At 40.2% G+C, this 19,162-nt stretch overlaps 1 protein-coding gene across 17 annotated transcripts in view; it reads left to right on the top strand.

Moving 5' to 3' along the window:
- MPP2 (MAGUK p55 scaffold protein 2) overlaps positions 1-18,859 on the top strand; it is a 94,288-nt gene extending 75,429 nt beyond the window's left edge. For 4 of the 17 annotated variants that reach the window (XM_087947044.1, XM_087947045.1, XM_087947043.1 and 1 more), the window contains 2 exons: positions 1,164-1,312; positions 1,646-7,436. In XM_087947044.1, the coding sequence (XP_087803170.1) occupies positions 1,164-1,312; positions 1,646-1,784 (288 nt within the window). In that variant the 3' untranslated portion in view covers positions 1,785-7,436. Of the gene's footprint in view, positions 1-1,163; positions 7,437-8,614; positions 9,233-18,214 lie in introns of those variants that run through there. The other 13 variants (XM_087947057.1, XM_087947052.1, XM_087947050.1 and 10 more) reach the window with 11 other exon arrangements.
- Positions 18,860-19,162: the final 303 nt, after the last annotated feature.

Genomic DNA, 19,162 nt, shown 5'->3' with positions numbered 1-19,162 from the left:
GTTTCAGAATGATGGAAATGAGAAGTGATAAGTTTGGGAATGGAGCTAACTACCTATGCTAAATCTATACGCTAACTGGCAACTCTAAAACATGCGTGGAAATGTTTTATAAGTTTGCTCATGATTTAATTAGGGCAACTGCCGGAATCCTGACACTAACACTCTTATGTTTGTAACATTTAATTGAGCAGATTGGTGCATTATAAGGCAAAACCTTGTCAACAAAGAGACTTCAAATTGACTAAAATACTGACTCTGGGACCTGGGCACATGATCCCAATTTTTAATATTACATGACAGTTTCCCAGCCACTCTTGCAAACCCTTGCTCCCCCCCTCAGCGGAGGCCACTTACCTACCTCCTGGGAAGGGAAGAGCAGGTAGGAAGGAGGAAGGGAATGTCCTGTGTAATTCCTCTTGCACACCCCCACATACTTTCCCTGACCGGAACTGTGATTATATAGTGGCCTATAGCAAGGGTGGCTTTACCTTTTATTGGCTCAAAAGCTATATTTAACATTTGCAAGGCTGAAAACTTCCGTGGGTGAAGTGATGGTGCAAAATGATTGAGGCTATCTTACACACGAATGAAGTCAGAATGTTATTTTTATCTCTTTATGAGTTTGGGGAGGGGATGCTGTATGTATATACAGTGTGTGTGTATGCATGCCTAGCAGTGGTAGTATGCTACTGGTTCGGACCGGTTCAACCGAACCAGTAGTAAAAAAGAAAAGAAAAAAGCCTCCAACGATCAGCTGAGAGGAGAGAGAAGAGAAATGTGCAGGATCGGCCCTCCCACCCAGCCCTGTGCTTTTCTCTTCTTTATCTTCTCAGCTGATTGGCGCTGCAGGTCTCAGCTGGTGTGGGGAAAGCTGTGTGCTGGCGTTAGGCAAAGAACGCCCACCAAGCCACGCCCACCAAGCCACGCCCACCAAGCCACACCCACCGAACCGGTACTAAAACAACTTGAATCCCACCACTGATGCCTAGGTATAGCATATACGTACACACATACCATACACAAAGAGAACGAGACATACATGTTTATTTTTAGGGATTGTGCTACAGTTTTTGTATATTTGCACTTCAGAAGGGTACAAAACCTACCTATGGTCTCTCTCCCCTGGTTTACCGCCTGCTCTGCCTTTTTCTGTATTTAACCAGGATGCTGACCTGAAGCGAACTGTGGACGAGAGCTGCCGAATCCAGCGAGGCTATGGCCATTACTTTGATCTCTGCTTAGTGAATGATAATATGGAGCGGACATTCCAGCAACTTCAGGTGGCCTTGCAGAAGCTGTACAACGAATCACAGTGGGTTCCTGTCAGCTGGGTTTACTAGGAAGGAGTTCCCCTCTCCAGAGGTCCGTAGCCTCTGAGCCTTGATTTTCCCCACCTTCTACTATCTCCATTTTTGCCAGGGGAGCCTAGACTTTTTTTTTTTAAATGTGCCCATGTCCCTTTTCAACCGTCAACCTTACTCAAGTGTCTAGGCTGTGTAGATTAAATTCAGTTGGCTTCACTCTATTCTAGAGAAAAGGTGTTTTCTCATTCTGTTTCGTAACACCTTCAGCCTGACAGGAATTTTTTTTTTTATTGCCATAAGTGAATGGATGTCCTTCATCTCCTTCTCTCTTTTTTTTACAGTAAGTTGTTTAAATATGAATTCAATCTGGTGAACACAGAATTGGAGGAGGAGTGGAGCAGAGCTACGCAATACCCACAATGCCTTGCTAGGTTTGCTACTCCTGATCCTCTCTTTTGTAATTCAACCATTGTGAGATGAGAAGGATATTTCTCCAGTCACAGCTAACTCACTGCCAAAATCCCTGTTTTTCTAGATGGACCACAATTCTGATATTGCCAAAAGAACTGGTCAGCCTGAGATAACTGGATGTGTTGCTCACTGAGATTGTTGAACCAGGGTAGAATGCTATAAGCCTGGCCTGCACTAATATTGCAACATGTTAAGGGGATTTATGGATACATACATAAAAAGTTTATAGTGAAAATTTACGAATGATTGGTCTTTTGGCAGGAACTTTGGTTTGGAACCTAATGCCCTGGAAATACCAGGGCAGTGATAAGAAGCAAGTGTTGTGACTCAGTTTTCCTATCTATAAAATGGGGCTAAGTATCATGGTAATTATGTTTATACTCTGTGGTATTATCTGAAAATGGTGCAGATCTCTTGCTTGAAATTTTTGGAAAGCTATTCCAATTTATAACAGACAAGGTGGATCAACTGAACCTGACAACTTTTCCTATGTTCAACTGAGACTTCTTCCTTATCCTTCCAGAAACTGGTGTGTTAATAGCAAAGATGCTTCATTGTCAAATTAAGCATACTTTTTTTTTTCAGTATTAGTCAATCTGGGTGCTTTTCCAAGTTACAGATTTCATCTTCCATAATTCTCAGTCCTATCATGCTGACTTGAAAATTCTTGGAGTTGAAATCTATACATCTGGCAAATGATCAAAGACTGACCTATATTAATCATTGATTCAAATGACCGGTGCTTCACAGTAATTGTATAGGTAGTCCTCAATTTACAACCCTTTGTTGAGTTACAAAGTTACAATGGCACTGAAAAAAGTGACTTTTGACCATTTTCACACTTATGACCATTGCAGCATCAATGTGATCAAAATTGGTAAATTTGGCAACTGATTCATATTTATGACAATTGCATTGTCCCAGGGTCATGTGATCATCTTTTATTAGTTTCTGACAAGCAAAGTTAGTGGGGAAGCCGGATTCAACTTACTTAACAACTGCAATGATTCACTTAGCAACTGTGGCAAGTAAGATTATAAAATGGGGCAAAACTTACTTAACAACTGTCTTGCTTAGCAACAGAAATTTTGGACTTGCTTGTGGTTGTAAGTTGAGGACTGACTGTAATACATGCTGATGCATACTATAAATCTCTTCCCCACAGTTTCTATATCCATTCAGTGCAGGCCTCTCAACATACACCATCCAAATGTGTGAACTTCAGAATTCCTCACAGCCACACAGACATTACTAAAAATTCCTCATTGTTGAGGATGGCCAACTCAGTTCCTTGGTTGTGCCAACCTTGCCTTCAGTGAGATTCTGTTGTGTTGGAGAAATGCCTGTGATGGACCATTCAATTTCTGTCCAGTTTGGCTTTCGCCATAATGGTAGGTTCAATGCTTCATGATTCTAGGGTTTCTGAGAGACAATTACTACTACCTCACATACTATGGCAGCTGTTAAATGGTGGCAGAAGCCTCTACAGACCAAGGGTGAGACCTCGGGCTCAGCTTTTCACTGCCAGACCTGGAAGGGCATTTCTAGCAATCCTTTTATATGCATTCATTTCTTTATTTCCCCCTGTCCTCGTTCTGATTTTTCCACATCTTAAATGATGCTTGGAAAAATGCTGAGTCTGCCTAAATTGGTTGGAAGAGGGACAAGGCAGTGTAAAGGGATGAGATTAACAGCCCTGATGGAGCTAGCTTGTTTAGTCCAGGATTCTGTTTGTGTCACATTGCAGCCAACCACTCAGAAATGATCTCCCTCTTCCAGTCTTCTCTAGCAACTGATCTCTAGAGTAGATTGCCCCTGTATGCTGGAGGAAATATGAATTTGTCTTGTCTTCTTTTAAAACGATTAAATTGTGGCCATACCACATCTGACGGCTGCACACTCTGTAATTTAGCTAGGCTTTGTATAAAAGCATTTCACTGTACAGGTTGTGAAGCTTCATTGCATCTGAATTCAGACTGGAAAGACTTCACTTTTCAATTGGAAAAATTGACTAACATGGGTGACTAGTTTACTGCACACCCAGCCATCTCTCTCTCTCTCTCTCTCTCTCTCCCTTTCTCTCTCTCTCCTTTCCTATAACCAGAGCATATACTTTCTAAAGCAATAACTCCATCTGCTGGTAATCAAATCTGATGGGCCTATAATTTTAGTGTCCTACAAGAACTGTTCAGGGAATCCATTTGATCCACTTGATTATTGTGGGGACAACAATGCATTAAGGCAGCTTTATATTTAAATATTGATTGCAGCTCAAACTTTCCCCCCTCCTTTTTGGAAGTATTTCCATATGGCATTAAATATACACAGATGGGGGAAAGGGGCAATGCTGGGGACAGTTGGTGTTGTGGGTCCAAATAATTAAATGTTTTGTTATTGGCATAGCAGGACATCCACTTTGTCAATGTGGAAGCCCAACTTCATAGCAATCCTTTTATAATGTGGACACAATATATTCTAGATTAGCCCATTAATGATTTGGGGACCGTTATTCTAATCCACATTTTCTTCCCCATTTTCTATGTAAAGAAAGCATGCCGAAAAACCTCTCCAAAATTTATCAGATTTATCCTATATTTCCCTTCCTATGTTACCACAATAGGAATATCTCAACCTCCACACTTTGGGCTTTACTCTGTGATCACAATAGATTTAAAATGACCTACTGAGGTGAGCCTTTGAAGTGGATTAGATGAATGAAACTATTGGTGTCTTAAGTGGAGCCATCCATGTTTTTCAAGATGGGCCTAGAAGGATTTGGTGTTCTTGTTGAGCAGCAAAATGGCCCCACACCAGTCCCGTTTTATTTTTTCCCCCTCATGTAATTTTATTTTTGTTTCTCCTGTGCTTAAGCCCTTTGTGTTCCCTCAGTTTTGATCCTTCCATCTCTGTGTCCTCAAACAACCTAATGTAACATTTATCTGGCTTTTAATTCTCTTTTAATTTTCTGTCTAGGTAATTACAAGGGCTAAATTCTTTTTTTGTTCCTTTCTATAATATTAGTCATTAAAACACATCTATAATATACATTGTCAAATAAAGAATTATTCACAGTCCACTTTGTTACTATTTTAGTGACAATTTATTTAAGCACTTCCCTTTCTACATGCATTTATATATGTTACCAGTGAACAACATTAACATTTCTAAAATTTTTGCTTATATATATAAATATATATATATATATATAAATATATATGTATGTGTGTGTGTGTGTATTTAAACTGCATATACTGTGAAATAGAATTCCTTGAAACTGTCATTTCTTGTATTGTTGTTCTTCCTCTTTTAATTTCTTTTTTTTTTTTAATCTTGCAGTTATCTTCCCCTTGAATAATCTGGTGTGTTTTTAAAACCAGAATCATTATTTAAAAAGTAAATAGTTAAGTGTCTATTTACTGTCTGTGCTAGACAAGTTTTTTCAAAAGTGTTGTTACTTCAATTAGCACCATGTACGTGCAAATGATGATTTATATCTTTTTTTTAAAGAAAAAAACATGTCTTGAAGGCTTAGCTTGGCAGAGTATCCTCTTCTTTATAAGTGTTTCTTTTCCTCTTAATGCTGGGCAAAAATGCATTCATTGTAGATAGCCAAAAGAGAAGTTATCCAAGTTTTTCTATTTTGAATTATGTTTCATTACAATTGGATATTTATTTGTAAACAAAAACAATTCATTTAATAGGAATGTTTCAAGTTTATTGCAGTTATTACGAATCACATGAAGAACCTAATTTGAACTTTCAGTACAAATACTTGATATTTGCTATTCAATTCTGACCTCATAGTATGGTCTCTTTCCATAATTTTGGAAATTATTTAGATCTGTGCTGATTTGTTCAGGCACTTTGGAGTAGAGATGCTTTGTGGTTCCTATTCTCCTTCCAAAGTGCTTTTCTGCACTTCTGCTAGAGCTTGGTTTGCCAACCCTTGTTTTAAAAGTGGTGTGATGTGCTCTGCTTGATCAGTATCTATTTTCCTGGCTGTTTTTACCCCAGGTTCATTACAAAATGGCAGTGGCAGTCATAGGGGCCTTTGCAGAAGACCATTAACTAGGGAGCACCAGATACTGTTTCGGTGAGAAGCAGAGATAACTAAATTATGCTACCACCTAAAAGTGGTAAAAAACATCAATAGCAAAAAAACAAAAAACAACAAAAAACCCCACCCCATTTTCAAATTACTTCTACTATAGCCACTGACTACCATGTATATCATCAGAAGTGGCTTCATTTTGCTCCAGAAGTGGTGTATCCTTCTTTAGATTTGGCCAGAGATTCTCCTTATCTAATCAAATGGGAAGATACATAAAAGAGCAGTTAGTCAGTGCCTTGCTTTCCTTGTTCCATCATGGTATCAATTTTTTTGCAGCAAGGAAAAATATTTTAAACTACTAGTTAGGCACTGCAGGGAAGTAGCCAAATTTTCCTTCATTTGCAGTTGGAAAAGAGGAGGACAAGTGAACAGGGGCACCATAGCTTCAAAAAAGGAGGCCAGAATTCTGAATAGATAGGCAGGATGAAGTGCCTGTTTTTGCCAATTACCTTTAGAAGAATTACTGCAAAACTGCTATCATTGGATTTCCTTGAAGCCATGCTTGAGGTGTGGAATGTAGCAATATCACTAATTTCAGGCTGGTACAATTTTGGAAGGAATCCTTATTGTTCGCAAGAAGTAAGTTAGATGGTATATAAATAAAAAAAATAAATGAATAAACATGATCACTCAGATGTTTGTGGAGGTCCACTAGCTATCGGTTTTGGGGGAAATAGGAGGAGGAAGGTGTGCTGGATATGTTCACTAGCTCAAGATTTGTGAAAATAATAAAGACAGAATACAAATAAATAAAATAATAACTGCTTTCAAAATGTTCATAGAAAATGGCAAAAAGATGGATAATAATAAAGTAGGAGGAGAATAGAGGCAAGAAGCAGGAAGTAAACAAGAGAAGACATTGCAGTTGGCATCCATTTACCAAAAAGTGTTATTCCTAAGCCACTTGATTGAAAATAAAAATGTTTGCATTCATGAATATCAGGATCTGTACATGTTTGTGCTTCTCCAACTTCCACCGAATCATCCAACAACAACAATAGTCACTTTGGAATTGCAGTCTAACAGCATCTGCTGAAGTGAATACTCTTCTTCCTATCTCCGGGATTAGATGCCATCAGCTCAGTCCTGTTCACTCCTATTCAGAATGAGGTCAATGGGTCTTCAAGATATGGTCAGATCGGAATTACTGCTGAATAAGTAACTGGATTGGACACCCATTGTGTGGAGCCCATTGTGGCTCCAGAAATAACTGTAATAATGTAAGTAAGATATAATGTGAACATTATTGATCTAAATCAGTAAAGAGGGATTAAGAACCAAAATAATTCCCTTCGCTTCTTAATGTTTTTCTACCTCTCCAGTAGTTCATCAGATCTTGTGTTGCCTTTTTGGCCCTCTTTTTAAAAGAAACTCACATTTTTTTAAAGTAATTCTTTGCGTTGCAATGTACTTTCTTTGAGAACTCTGATAATGTTGTGCATTTTTCTCTTGATTATATCTATTATAATCCTATAGCTACTAAATGAAACAGCTTCCTCTTTGTTATGTTTCTGTTTACATATTAAATTTCAGACAGAAAAAAAAACCCACAGGGTTGTGCTTTTGTGTCTTCTTCTGACTAGTTGGTACTAATTTTAATTAAATCATCTCTTATGCTGTGAAATGCTGGCCCTTCCATATTTTCTTGGCAACTAAATGCTCATGATGCTGTTTCATACAATCATCCAACTCCAGATATATTCAGCTGCCAACCTATATAATTTTCCATATGCCAAATGGGGAAATTAAAATGGGCGTGTATTTTCATAATTAGACTTGGTAGAGTTTGAAAATCTCCCATAAATGAACTTCTAACCTATCCCATATTTTCATCATTTATTAAATTATACCTTGCTTTTCTATCTAAATAAACATTAAGAGCAGTGTGCAACAATAAAATATGAAATACAAAAATATCAACAAAATTTGCTTAACAACTCAACGAAAGAATGCATTTTGCCATTTTGCTAAATCCTGTGAGAGAGTTGGGGTAGGGGAAGAAAGAGTCTCTGTGGGTCCTATATCAGTATTTCCCAGCCTTGGTGGCTTTAAGATGTGTGGACTTCAACTCCCAGAATTCTGGGAGGTAAAGACCATGCATTTTAAAGTGGCCAAAGTTGAGAAATGCTGGCTTTAGCCAATGGGCCACACAGAAGGTGGCCATGTCTTACATATCAGGTAGTCATCCATTTTCAAATCAACCCTTCCTGCTGATCTAATAAAATGAACAGGTTACCATTGAGAGAAGTGGTACTTCAATCAGGCCCTAAATCACAAAAAAAAAAAATCAGTACTTTAATTGCACCTGTTAGACAACTGGCTGCTAATGCAAGCACAATGCAATCTCCATGTCTTGCTTTTGCATGCCACATTTTGTACCACATAAAATTTTCAAGCATTTCAAAAGCAGACCCACAAAATACACAATAAGGAGATACAGTAATGGTTTCCCCTGTCCAGTTTTGTCTGATTCAAGGAGCAAAACTCATCTCTGTTTCTTAGCTGAGGGAGCCACCGTTGTCCAAAGACATTTCCTGTGGTCATGTGGAGAGCATGATTGTAATGCATGGAACACTGTCACGTTCCTTCCTAAGCGATACCTATTTCCCTACTTATATTTGCATGCTTTCGAACTGCTAAGTTTGCAGGAGCTGAGATAATGGGAACTCACCAGTTTTGTTTATTTCTCTTACCTGTGCACTCCCTAAAACCACTATTCATCCTTCAGGACATGGGCAAAAATGTCAAGAGAAATTGGGATGTCTGGATCAACCAACTGTGAGTTGGATGTGATTGATGTTCAGGGGCCTCTAAGACTGTCATAGATTGGTTACATCCTACCATCAGGCTCTAATTATGAATCTTCTCTTTGGTCCTTAAAGGCAAATAAACTGCATGTTCTCTTATCTTTAACCTAAAAGATTAAATGCAATATCAAATCATGCATTGTGGGGCACATCTTAACAGTTAAATGATACTGTGAGATATCCATCTCCTGTTAGTCTCTGTGTTCTCCTTCTGAACAGAGAAAACAACTCTCATTTTAAATACCCGTTTATATCGATTCCCCAGAATGTTCTCTCCCTAAGGGATAAGTTAAAATCTGCGTTCCTTTTATATTTTGTTGATGTTTTAGTGTCTGTTGCCTTTTTATTCCTTGTGGAACTGTAACATAATATAGCCACTGAATAAAATACTGTTTTATAAGAAACCAGGTATATCCCACTAGCTTTAGTAAAAGAAGTACAACAGAATGGATGCGGGCATGTGCATATAGCCGTGATGGCGTACCCACAGGTGGCACGCAGAGCCATTTGCGGGCATGCAGAGCCCCAGCCAAACTTATCTTCACTGTGCATGCGCGTGCCTCCCAGCTGATTTTTGGCCAGTTTGAGGCCGTTTTTGCCCTCCTGGAGGCTTGAGGGAAGCCTCTGCAGCCTCAGGAGGCCGAAAAATGGGCCTTCCATAAATACCGGAAGTGCCGAAACGGACTCATTTTTCGGCCTCCTGGGGCTGCAGAGGCTTCCTTTGAGCCTCTGGGTGGGCAAAAATGGTCTCAAACTGGCCAAAAATCAGCTGGAAGGCGCATGCATATGCAGTGCAGGTAAGGGGGCGGCGTGGGGCGCATTGAATTGTGGATGCTGACAGGCATGCTTATGTGCTATTGCGCAAGTACACACTTTCGGCACATCGCAACAAAAAGGTTCGCCATCACTGCATATAGTATACATGTAGTCCTCGACTTTCAATCATTCATTTTGTGACTGTTCAAAGTTACAGTGCCACTGAAAAGAGTAACTTATGACTGTTTTTCACATTTATGACCATTGCAGCATCTCCATGGTCATGTAATCAAAATTCAGATGCATAGCAACTGACTCATATTTATGATGATTTCCATGTTCTGGGGTCATGTGTTCACTTTTTGTGACCTTCTGACAAGCTAAGGGATGCTAAGTTCACTGACAAGGACCTTCTGACAAGCTAAGGGATGCTAAGGGATGCTAAGTTCACTGACAAGGGATGCTAAGTTCACTTCACAACCATGTCACTAAGTTAACAACTGCAGTGATTCATTTAACAACTGTGGCAAGAAATGTCATAAAATGGGACAAAATTCACTTAACAAATGTCTCACTTAGCAACATAAATTTTGGATTCAACTGTGTTCGTAAGTCAAGGATAACCTGCAAATACATGCCCTTTCAAGCTGTCTACTGGGCCATCTTGTTCCTGTTCTCTCTCTCTCAAGGCAGAGTGCCAAGTACATGGGGAAGTGTTTTGCATAATTACACTTGAACTTCATTATGAAATTATTATGCCTTTATGTTTTGCAATTTCTGAACTACAGTGTGCTCCCATAACCACACATACATTGACTTGTGTCAACATTCTAAGTAATACACCTATTGAAAGCAGAACTCCAAGGAAAAACTGACTCAGAAAGTTCCCGTGGTTTTCATCTAATTAAAAAGTGAAAGTTCCCCTTTTCCCCTCCATCCCAGTCATCAGTCACATTATCCGATAGAGACGCTGGCCGGTTGTTCGGTTGGTCTATTCCTCCTTTTCCCTGCTACCTGTTGAAATGTCGTTGGTTCCCATAGGAACACTTTTGTTTTGACTAACTAACTATTTTCCACCCTCCCTGTCTTGTGGTAACCCTGAAGCCATAAAGCCAGTTTTGCTTCAGGATTGACACCTTCGCTTTGTTACAATAGAACAGGGGTTCCCAACTCACAAGGCACAGCCCATTACCAGACCTTGAGCCAAACAGTAGAAACACCTTTTATTTGCAGTGTACTCTTTAATATCAGAATTTATGAGCTCAGATAATGCTGATTAATGTGTAAAGAAATTGCCTTTGGGATGGTGGTTTAGACATCAGCTAGTAGAAGATTTGTGATTTATTTGCACAGCTATTTTCCTTTTGGAAATAGTGTTGATGTATATGCATATGGAGTCTATCTTCAGAGATTGCACTTCATTCCTGGTGTTTTTATCTAAATTACTATATCTCAACCTTGGTAACCTTAAGATGTATGAATTCCAACTCTCATAATTCTGTGAATTGAAGTTCACGCTTCTTAAGTTTGCGAAGGGTTGAGAAACACTGATCTGCATAGTTTTAGGTACAACAGCGATTTTTGAACTGCATGGCAATGAAGATATTGCTTTACTTTCTTTTTCAGCAATTTCAGCATGAGGGCGATTGGATTAGCAGAGACACTAAAGATAAATTGGTAGCATGTGCATAGAGAACAGAAAGGGCATTTTTATTTTTAAATTTTTTATCTCTAGACCAGCAAAGAAAAACTCTACAAGATTTCTACAATAGACTCTTAAATTCAAATGCTTAAAATGACAAAAAAGAAAAAAGAAAGCTGCTCTTACCCTGTTCTACCTATGCAGGCTTTGTTAACTGCAGCATAGGAAGATGGTGTTAGATTAATTATGCCTAGTCTAACAGAGAAGGACAAGGGGTGATATGAAAGCAGTCTCCCCATATTTAAGGAGCTGCCACAAAGAAGAGATGGTCAACTTATTCTCCAAAGGACAGGGCAAGAAGTAATGGATGGAAGATCATTAAAAAGAGATCCAATCTAGAACTAAAGAGAGATTTCTTGATAGTGAGAAAAATTAGTCAGTGGAACAGCTAGCTTCTGTAAGTTGCGGATACTCCATCACTGGAGGTTTTTCAAGAAGAGATTGGACAGCCATTTGTTCAAAATGCTTGAGCAAGGGGTTGGATTAGAAAACCTACAAGGCCCCTTCCAATTCTATGTTCTATGAATTGTTCCTTACCTCCTGGGTTCTTTTTTAATCTAAGTCCCTTCAGATGAATATTCCCTTCTGGCAAGTCCATGCAATTTTCTTGGCAACATGGTTTGCCCATGCTTGCTTCTTGGGGTTGAAAGAGTGCTTGGTCATCCAGCTGGCTTTATTGCAACGGATGACAAGAACACACTATCTCCAGGTTTCTAGCCTGGAACCTACGCTATATCAGTTTTATTTTTCAAATAATAGCACTTTTCATTCTTTGGCCAGAACTTTACAGAATTCTTAAATGTTCTTCCTCTGCGGCATAAGACAGTTGGAATGTCTAATCCACATCCTTTTTCTGATCTGCTCACTGTCTCTATAGCAGTGATCCCCAACCTTTTTTACGCCACGGCCCGGTATCCCCAACCTTTTTTATGGCGCGGCCCGGTACCGGCATCAGCTGGGCGCCGCCATCTTTTTGATGAAAAAGTGCTTCCGATGAGCTTTCTACCGGAAAAGCTCACCGGAAGCACTTTTTCATCAAAACAAGATGGCGGCGCCCAGCTAAGCCAGCGGCCCGGTAGGACTTGTTCCACGGACCGGTACCGGTCCACGGACCGGTGGTTGGGGACCCCTGCTCTATAGGGTTTATTGCCCCCCAGCAAGCCTTCCTCCTAAGTCCCTCTTTTCTAAATCCCCTTAGAAGAGATCCACTGTACCATTTAGAGGCACTCAGTATTGTATTTGCCAGCATAAGGAGAGAGAAAAAACCCCAATGGTTCTACCTTCAATGCCTCTCCAGGATGATAGCCAGCTTGAATGTGCAGAGCACTTAACATTCAAATTGATCCCACAAAGCCATTTTCTAGGTAAATGCTATATCCTTTAAGCCCAGAAGCTAAAGAAAGAATTAAATCAGTAATTGAAGTCCTCCTAGACCAGGGCATAATTATATCCACTAGAAGTTCCCGCAGCACCCTCATCCTCTTCATTCAGAAAGGGAGGAGGCAATAATAAATAGCCCTTTATACAGGACTTAAAAATAGGGAATTAATTGTAATGCCCACTTTCCTGTGATTCTGGACCCTAATATTCTTCTGGCTAGCATCTCCCCACTTGCTGCTTGCTTTTTAGCATTACTCTTTTCAGTCATATCTTGATTTTCTGTTTCCACCTTCCCCTCTTGGGCGCACCTTGGCCATCTTACATGTTTTAGAAAGTAAATGCAACCTGGCTTTTTTCCAAGTTGTAGTCCTCATGGATACAAGTAGTCCAGTGGTGGGATTCAATTTTTTTTTTACTACCGGTTCTGTGGGCATGGCTTTGTGGGTGTGGCAGGGGAAGGATACTGCAAAATCTCCATTCCCTCCCCACTCCTGAGGGAAGGTTACTGCAAAATCTCTATTCCCTCCCCACCCCACTGACCTGCTTTCCAGCTCTGTTCTCCTGTGCAGGGCAACAAAAGAAGACCCAGCCGATTAGCTGGTACTCAGGAGGCAGAGAATAGATGGGGGCGGGGCCAGTCAGAGGTGGTAGTGACCGGTTCTCCGAACTTCTCAAAATTTCCACTACCGGTTCTCCAGAACTGGTTAGAACCTGCTGAATACCACCTCTGAAGTAGTCCTCAACTTATGACCACAATTAGGAACCAAAATTTCTGTTGCTAAGCAAGGCAGTTTGCTAAGTGTGTTGGCTGTTAAATGAATCACGTTATCATTAAGCAAATCTGGCTCCCTGCATTGACTTGTCAGAAGCCAGCTGAAAAGATCACAAATGACAATCACATGACCCTGCGGTGCTGCAACCATTGGAAACACCTGCCGGTTATCAAGCACCTAAATTTTGATCACATGATTGTGGAGATGCTGTCCCAATCGTAAGAGTGAAAACCGACCATAAATCAAATTGCCATTGTAACTTGAAATGGTTATAAGTTGAGGACTATCTGCACTGTCCTATGATTGATCTACATTTTTAATTCAAACCTTCCACTTTAACCCAAATTAGATAATGATTTTTCTCTTTTGTTTTTGCAGGAGCCCTAGTAGACTTAATTCCTCATTAATATGTAAATTTCTCCTGCTGTGCCTAAACTAAGCAGCTCTGGGGGTGGAAGGGGAGGAAAATGTTGAAAGGCTATAAAACATGACCAACAAAACGTCTTTGTGAGTCAGTTGACTGACTACCTGCAACCCAGACTCAGTGTGACACACTGAGGTGGTGAATCTCTGGTGCTTTAAGGATAGGAATTCTAGATGTCTTTTTTTGTTATGCAACTCGCAAATACACTAACTGGCAATATAATAAGGTGAATTTAAGGCAAAAGTTCCATTTAAAACTCGCTAAAAACTAGTAATAAAACTAAACAGGCAGGAGCTGTGTGTTCCTGAGCCAACAGCTTTGCCTCCTCTCAGCTGGCAAATTTTTTTAGTGCTAACAAGTGTATAAATGCATGTTTTCATGGAGTTTTGTGCAATGTATTTGTGTGAAAATATAAATAGTTAAGCATGACAGATGGAACACATGGGGCCTTCTCCAAAGAAGCCATAAATGGGAAGAGATTTATTCCAGAAGGTTTCAACTTATGCAGCAGGTAGGAAAACGCCAAAAGGAAGAGTCCAAAGTTGATTCAAGGAGAAAATATTTTCAAAATGGTTTCAAAAGAAAAGATGGGCCACGGGAATTAGAAGAGGGGAAGATACTCAAGTGGAAAAGGCATGAACAGAATACAAAACCGTGACTAGCCAAGCCATAGTTTGAAATTATAGAAACTATAAAACTTGCTTTAAAAATCTCCCTATATCCCCTACTTTCCTTCTCTATTTCTAGAGTGCTATATGTCAGGATTCTGGCAATCACTATACAGGTAGTCCTTGACTTACAACCATTTGTTTAGTGACTGTTCAAAGTTACCACTGCACTGAAAAAAGTGACTTATAATCATTTTTCACACTTCCGACGATTGCAGCATCCTCATGATCACATAATCAAAAAAATCCAATCACTTGGCCACTGACTCGTAATTATGACGGCTGCAGTGCCCAGGGACCGTCTTTTGCAACCTTCTGACAAGCAAAGTCGATGGGGAAGCCAGATTCAATCAGCAACCATGTTACTAACATAACAACTGCAGGGATTCACTTAACCACTGTGGAAAGAAAGGTTGTAAAATGGGGCAAAACTCACTTATCAACCATCTCACTTAGCAACAGAAATTTTGGGCTCAATTGTGGTCATAAGTGAATCTTCTTGAATAGAGACTTCAATTTGCTTTTACCATAATTGACTCACTCTGTACGGACAAGGTCAGGATATGATTAAGTGATTAGATGCCCACTTCTTAGTTTCATCAGGATGACTCTATATTTTTTTTTTCTTTTGGCTGATCTGCTTTTGAAAAAGACACAATAATGTTCTTGCTCAACTTCTGGTTTTCTGAATTCTCAAAGCTTCTACCAACACCTGATCTGCAAATTCACCAGTTTTAAATTATAATGTGAAGGGCTAAAATTAACTTCCCTCAGGCTTAAGTCAACTAAGAAATTTAGCAAAGCACATGGAATACCTTGATAGGCAGAATAGAGAATTGATGATCAGCAGTAGCCCAATGCTAAATTATTGGAACATTTGTGGTTCTATTTCCGTTCATTCCTTAATAAGCAAATTAATACCTCTGAACTGTGAATAGTTCAATGCAGGTTTCACAAAACTCTGCCTCCCAATCCAGATTCTTCTTCACCCGCTGATGAAAAGATCAGAAATCATATTTTGCAAGTCTCTGGCTAGCTCAGGGATGTCAAACTGGATTTCTTGGAGGGCTGGATCAGCATTGCACTTCGCCTCCATGGGCCTGTGGGGATGGGTGCGAGGAGATGAGGGGATACTTTCTGCAGCACCCTGCTGGCCAAAACGGGGGTGTGGAGGGGCTGTGTGCCCCATTTTGGCCAGCAGAGTGCTGTAGGAGGTCGTCCAGGTTGAAAACAGGGTGCAGGGTGCACATGCCGCCCCCAACACACACACCTCATTTTGGCTGGCAAGGTGCTGCAGGATGCTGTCCAGGCCAAAAATGCATCCATTTTGTCTGCCAGAGGCGCCGCAGGCTGGTCCTTTGCTATTGCCAGGCCATCCCCACAGGCCACATTTAAGCACAATGGGCTGAATCCAGCCCATGGGCCTTGAGTTCAAACAACCTTTAATTTAAACCTTCATATGTTAAATAGTGCCCCCACCAATCTGGGTTTTCATTTTATCAACCTCATAACGATGGAAGACTGGGTTAACCTTGGGTCTCATCAGGATCAAACACCAGGCCGTGTGCAGAGTTTGCCTGCAATACTGTTGTGAATCAATAAAAGTTGATATTCTAAATGCAAATCAGGGGTTGAAAACCTGCAGACTTGATTGGTCCTTGTACAACAACTTGGGATTGGGCCAGAACTAGACCCTGATTGGCCACTTTGGGAACACTTCTTATTGGTTAGTAGTTTGAACCTGTTGCAAGTTCATTGGTTAATAAGGTAGCAGCTAACCCTATAAAAGGGTTACTGCTGCCCATAGCTTGGCTCTGTTCCATTCTGATTCCTGTTATTATTAAAGAGTTGAAGTCACTGGTCAGATGTCTGGTCTCCTTATTCTCCAAACTTAACAAATACAGTACAGCATTCTAACCGCTGCACCACCATGGCTGTTTAGTGATCATCCAGCTGAATTCATCTACCTATCTGGCTCCAGAATGAATGCTGTTGACTATATAATTATCTCTAGGAACCTTCTCCCTTATGCTAAGGGCCTAGAAGCCACACCTAACAATCATTTTTCAATCCTGCTCCAGTTAAATATTTTCACTGAGGGAACACATAATTGGGAACTGTTACCAACTTCTTCTAAAGCAGACTCATATGTTTAAATGGGAGACCTTATTATGAACTTTGTGAATGATTTGATTCCATAGTTAATGTACCCTCGTTTATGGACCCCCATTTATGCAGGGAGAATAACAAGAGAATAACAGAGAGTGGCTATGTCAGATTTTTCTACTTTTTAAAAATCAAGCCCTCCCTTCCACAGAACTATTCCTGCCACTACAGTGTCATTGCTGACAGGCAGGGGTGGGATTCTACCAGTTCGCACCTATTCTCTAGAACCGGTTGTTAACATTCTAAACAGTTCGGAGAACTGATTGTAGGAAGAAATTACTGGCCTAATCCTGTAAGGAAGGCAGGAAGGAAACATTCTGGTGTTGCTTACAGAAACTGCCTCTCTGTTAACCCTTATTACATTCCTGGCAGGACTAGACTTGCTGTCTCAGGAACTTCTCTGGAGTTTTTTCCCCTCCTTTGTTGGTACTTTGCTTGTGTGGAGTGACCATTCAAAGTTACAATGGCACTGAAAAAAGTGACTTATGACCATTTTTCATACTTATGACTGTTGCAGTATCTTCACAATCATGAGAGGCCAGGAGAGGAGATGCGTGCCTCGATGTGAGTGATATTGAGTTGGCCATGCCCAGCCAATAACATGACCACCAAGCCATGCCCACCAACTAAGCCACGCCCACAGAACTGGTTGTTGAAAAATTTGAATCCCACCCCTGTTGACAGGCCTAATTTTTCAGTAGTGAGGGAAATGGATATGAGTTTATTAATTAAGATTCTGTAATAAGGATCTCTAAAGCAAGCAAACTTAATTAAATATAAAAGAGATTAAGACAAATAGGATTGTTGTGATTTCTTTAATTCAGGAAGAGATAAGCATAGACCAAAGAGTGTTCTTAGTTTTGTTTAGGAATTAGAATTTTAGATTTCTTATACAGTTAGTCTTTGACTCACAACAGTTTAGTAACCTTTTTACAAAGGCACTGAAAAAGGGACTTATGATCATTTTTCACACTTATCATTGTAGCATTCTCATGATAATATCTTTTATATTCAGATGATTGACAACTATCTCACATTTATGATGGTCCCTGGTTCATATGATTCCCTTTTGTGACCTACTGACAAGCAAAATCAATAGGAAAACTCACTTAACAACCGTGTTACTAATTTAACAACTGCAGTGATTCAGTTAACAATTGTGGCAAGACCGGTCATAAAATGGGCCAAAACTCATATAACAAATTTCCCACTTAGCAACATAAATTTTGGGCTCAATTGTGGTCATAAATTGAGGAGTACCAGTAGTAAGATTTCTTTCAATACTCAGTTTCATTATAATATTGCTATAATATTGTGCATGGCTGACTCAGGAATTCTGGGAATTGAGGTTCACAAGTCATAAAAGGGCCAAAGTTCTTCATCTCTGGTATAGGCTGTGGTTCTCCAAAGGTCATTCCCACATACCATGGCATCTTGGGAGACAGGAGGAAAAGCCAAGGCTAGACAGTGGTCTAATAAGAGAAATCTAAGTCCAAAGAAGTGGGTGGGAGGCAGAGAAACCATTTCGGGAGGGATCCTCCCTAGTTCTCTGGAAAGCACGGTATGGGAGGGAAGGACTGCTTGCAAGGTTGTGTTAATGTAACCCACAATAAAGGCATGCTAGTACTCATGGTTTTGTTTTTCCTGTCTAGGCTGCTTTGAAGGGCTGATTGTGCTGCAAAGAAGGCGTCCAGACGTCCAGGATTCCAATAGATGGAATTGTTTAAACAAAGGAATCGGAAGGGCATCAACCCTGCCAGATTACATCACCCTGTCAGATATTATGGGAGATAGGTAGTCCCATAAGTACACAGGCTAATGTGGTTGAGATGCTTTGATATTACGTTATGTTTTATTTCCATCCCAGTTGCACACTGTCCTGGCAAAGGACAATTATAAATGTTTTAACAAACAACAAATCTTCTTTTCCTATTTTGTTTTGGTTTTTTTTGCTTGCCTCTAGGCCCTAACATCAGAAATTAACTGGGTGATTGTAGGGGTAAATATTTTTCTGGAGAGACTTCCGGAGAGATTACAGTAGATTGTATCTACTGTGATTTGCCACCATCCTTTTAGTTGGATGGCCCCAAATCAGTGGTGGGATTCAAAAATTTTTACTACCGGTTCTGTAGGCATGACTTGGTGGGCGTGGCAGGGGAAGGATATACTGCAAAATCCCCATTCCCTTCCCCACCTCACTAACCTGCTTTCCAGCTCCGTTGTCCTATGCAGGGCAACAAAAGAAGACCCAGCCAATCAGCTGGGACTCAGGAGGCAGCAAATAGATGGAGGTGGGGCCAACCAGAGATGGTATTTACTGGTTCTCCAAACTATTCAAAATTTCTGCTACTGGCTCTCCAGAACTGATCAGAGCCTGCTGAATAACTTTGCCCCAAATGCTCTCATGCCATGAATTTGAAATCTAGAATTTCTAAGATTTCCATTTTCTTTTCATTTATGTATTTAGCCAAGCAGGCATGAAATTTGCTTATATAACATCTTTCTCCTAAAAACAGTACTAGTTAAAAGCAGGGTTGACACCAGTCTGTTGGTTCATTGGACAAACAAGGTGGACTTGGAAGGCAGGAAGGGAAATTCAC

This window comes from Notechis scutatus, chromosome Z (genome assembly GCF_049901735.1).
Source record: "Notechis scutatus isolate UNSWTSFEM ecotype Mainland chromosome Z, rNotScu1.2, whole genome shotgun sequence".
In the NCBI taxonomy this organism is placed as follows: Eukaryota; Metazoa; Chordata; class Lepidosauria; order Squamata; family Elapidae; genus Notechis; species Notechis scutatus.
This window is presented reverse-complemented; position numbering and strand designations above follow the sequence as displayed.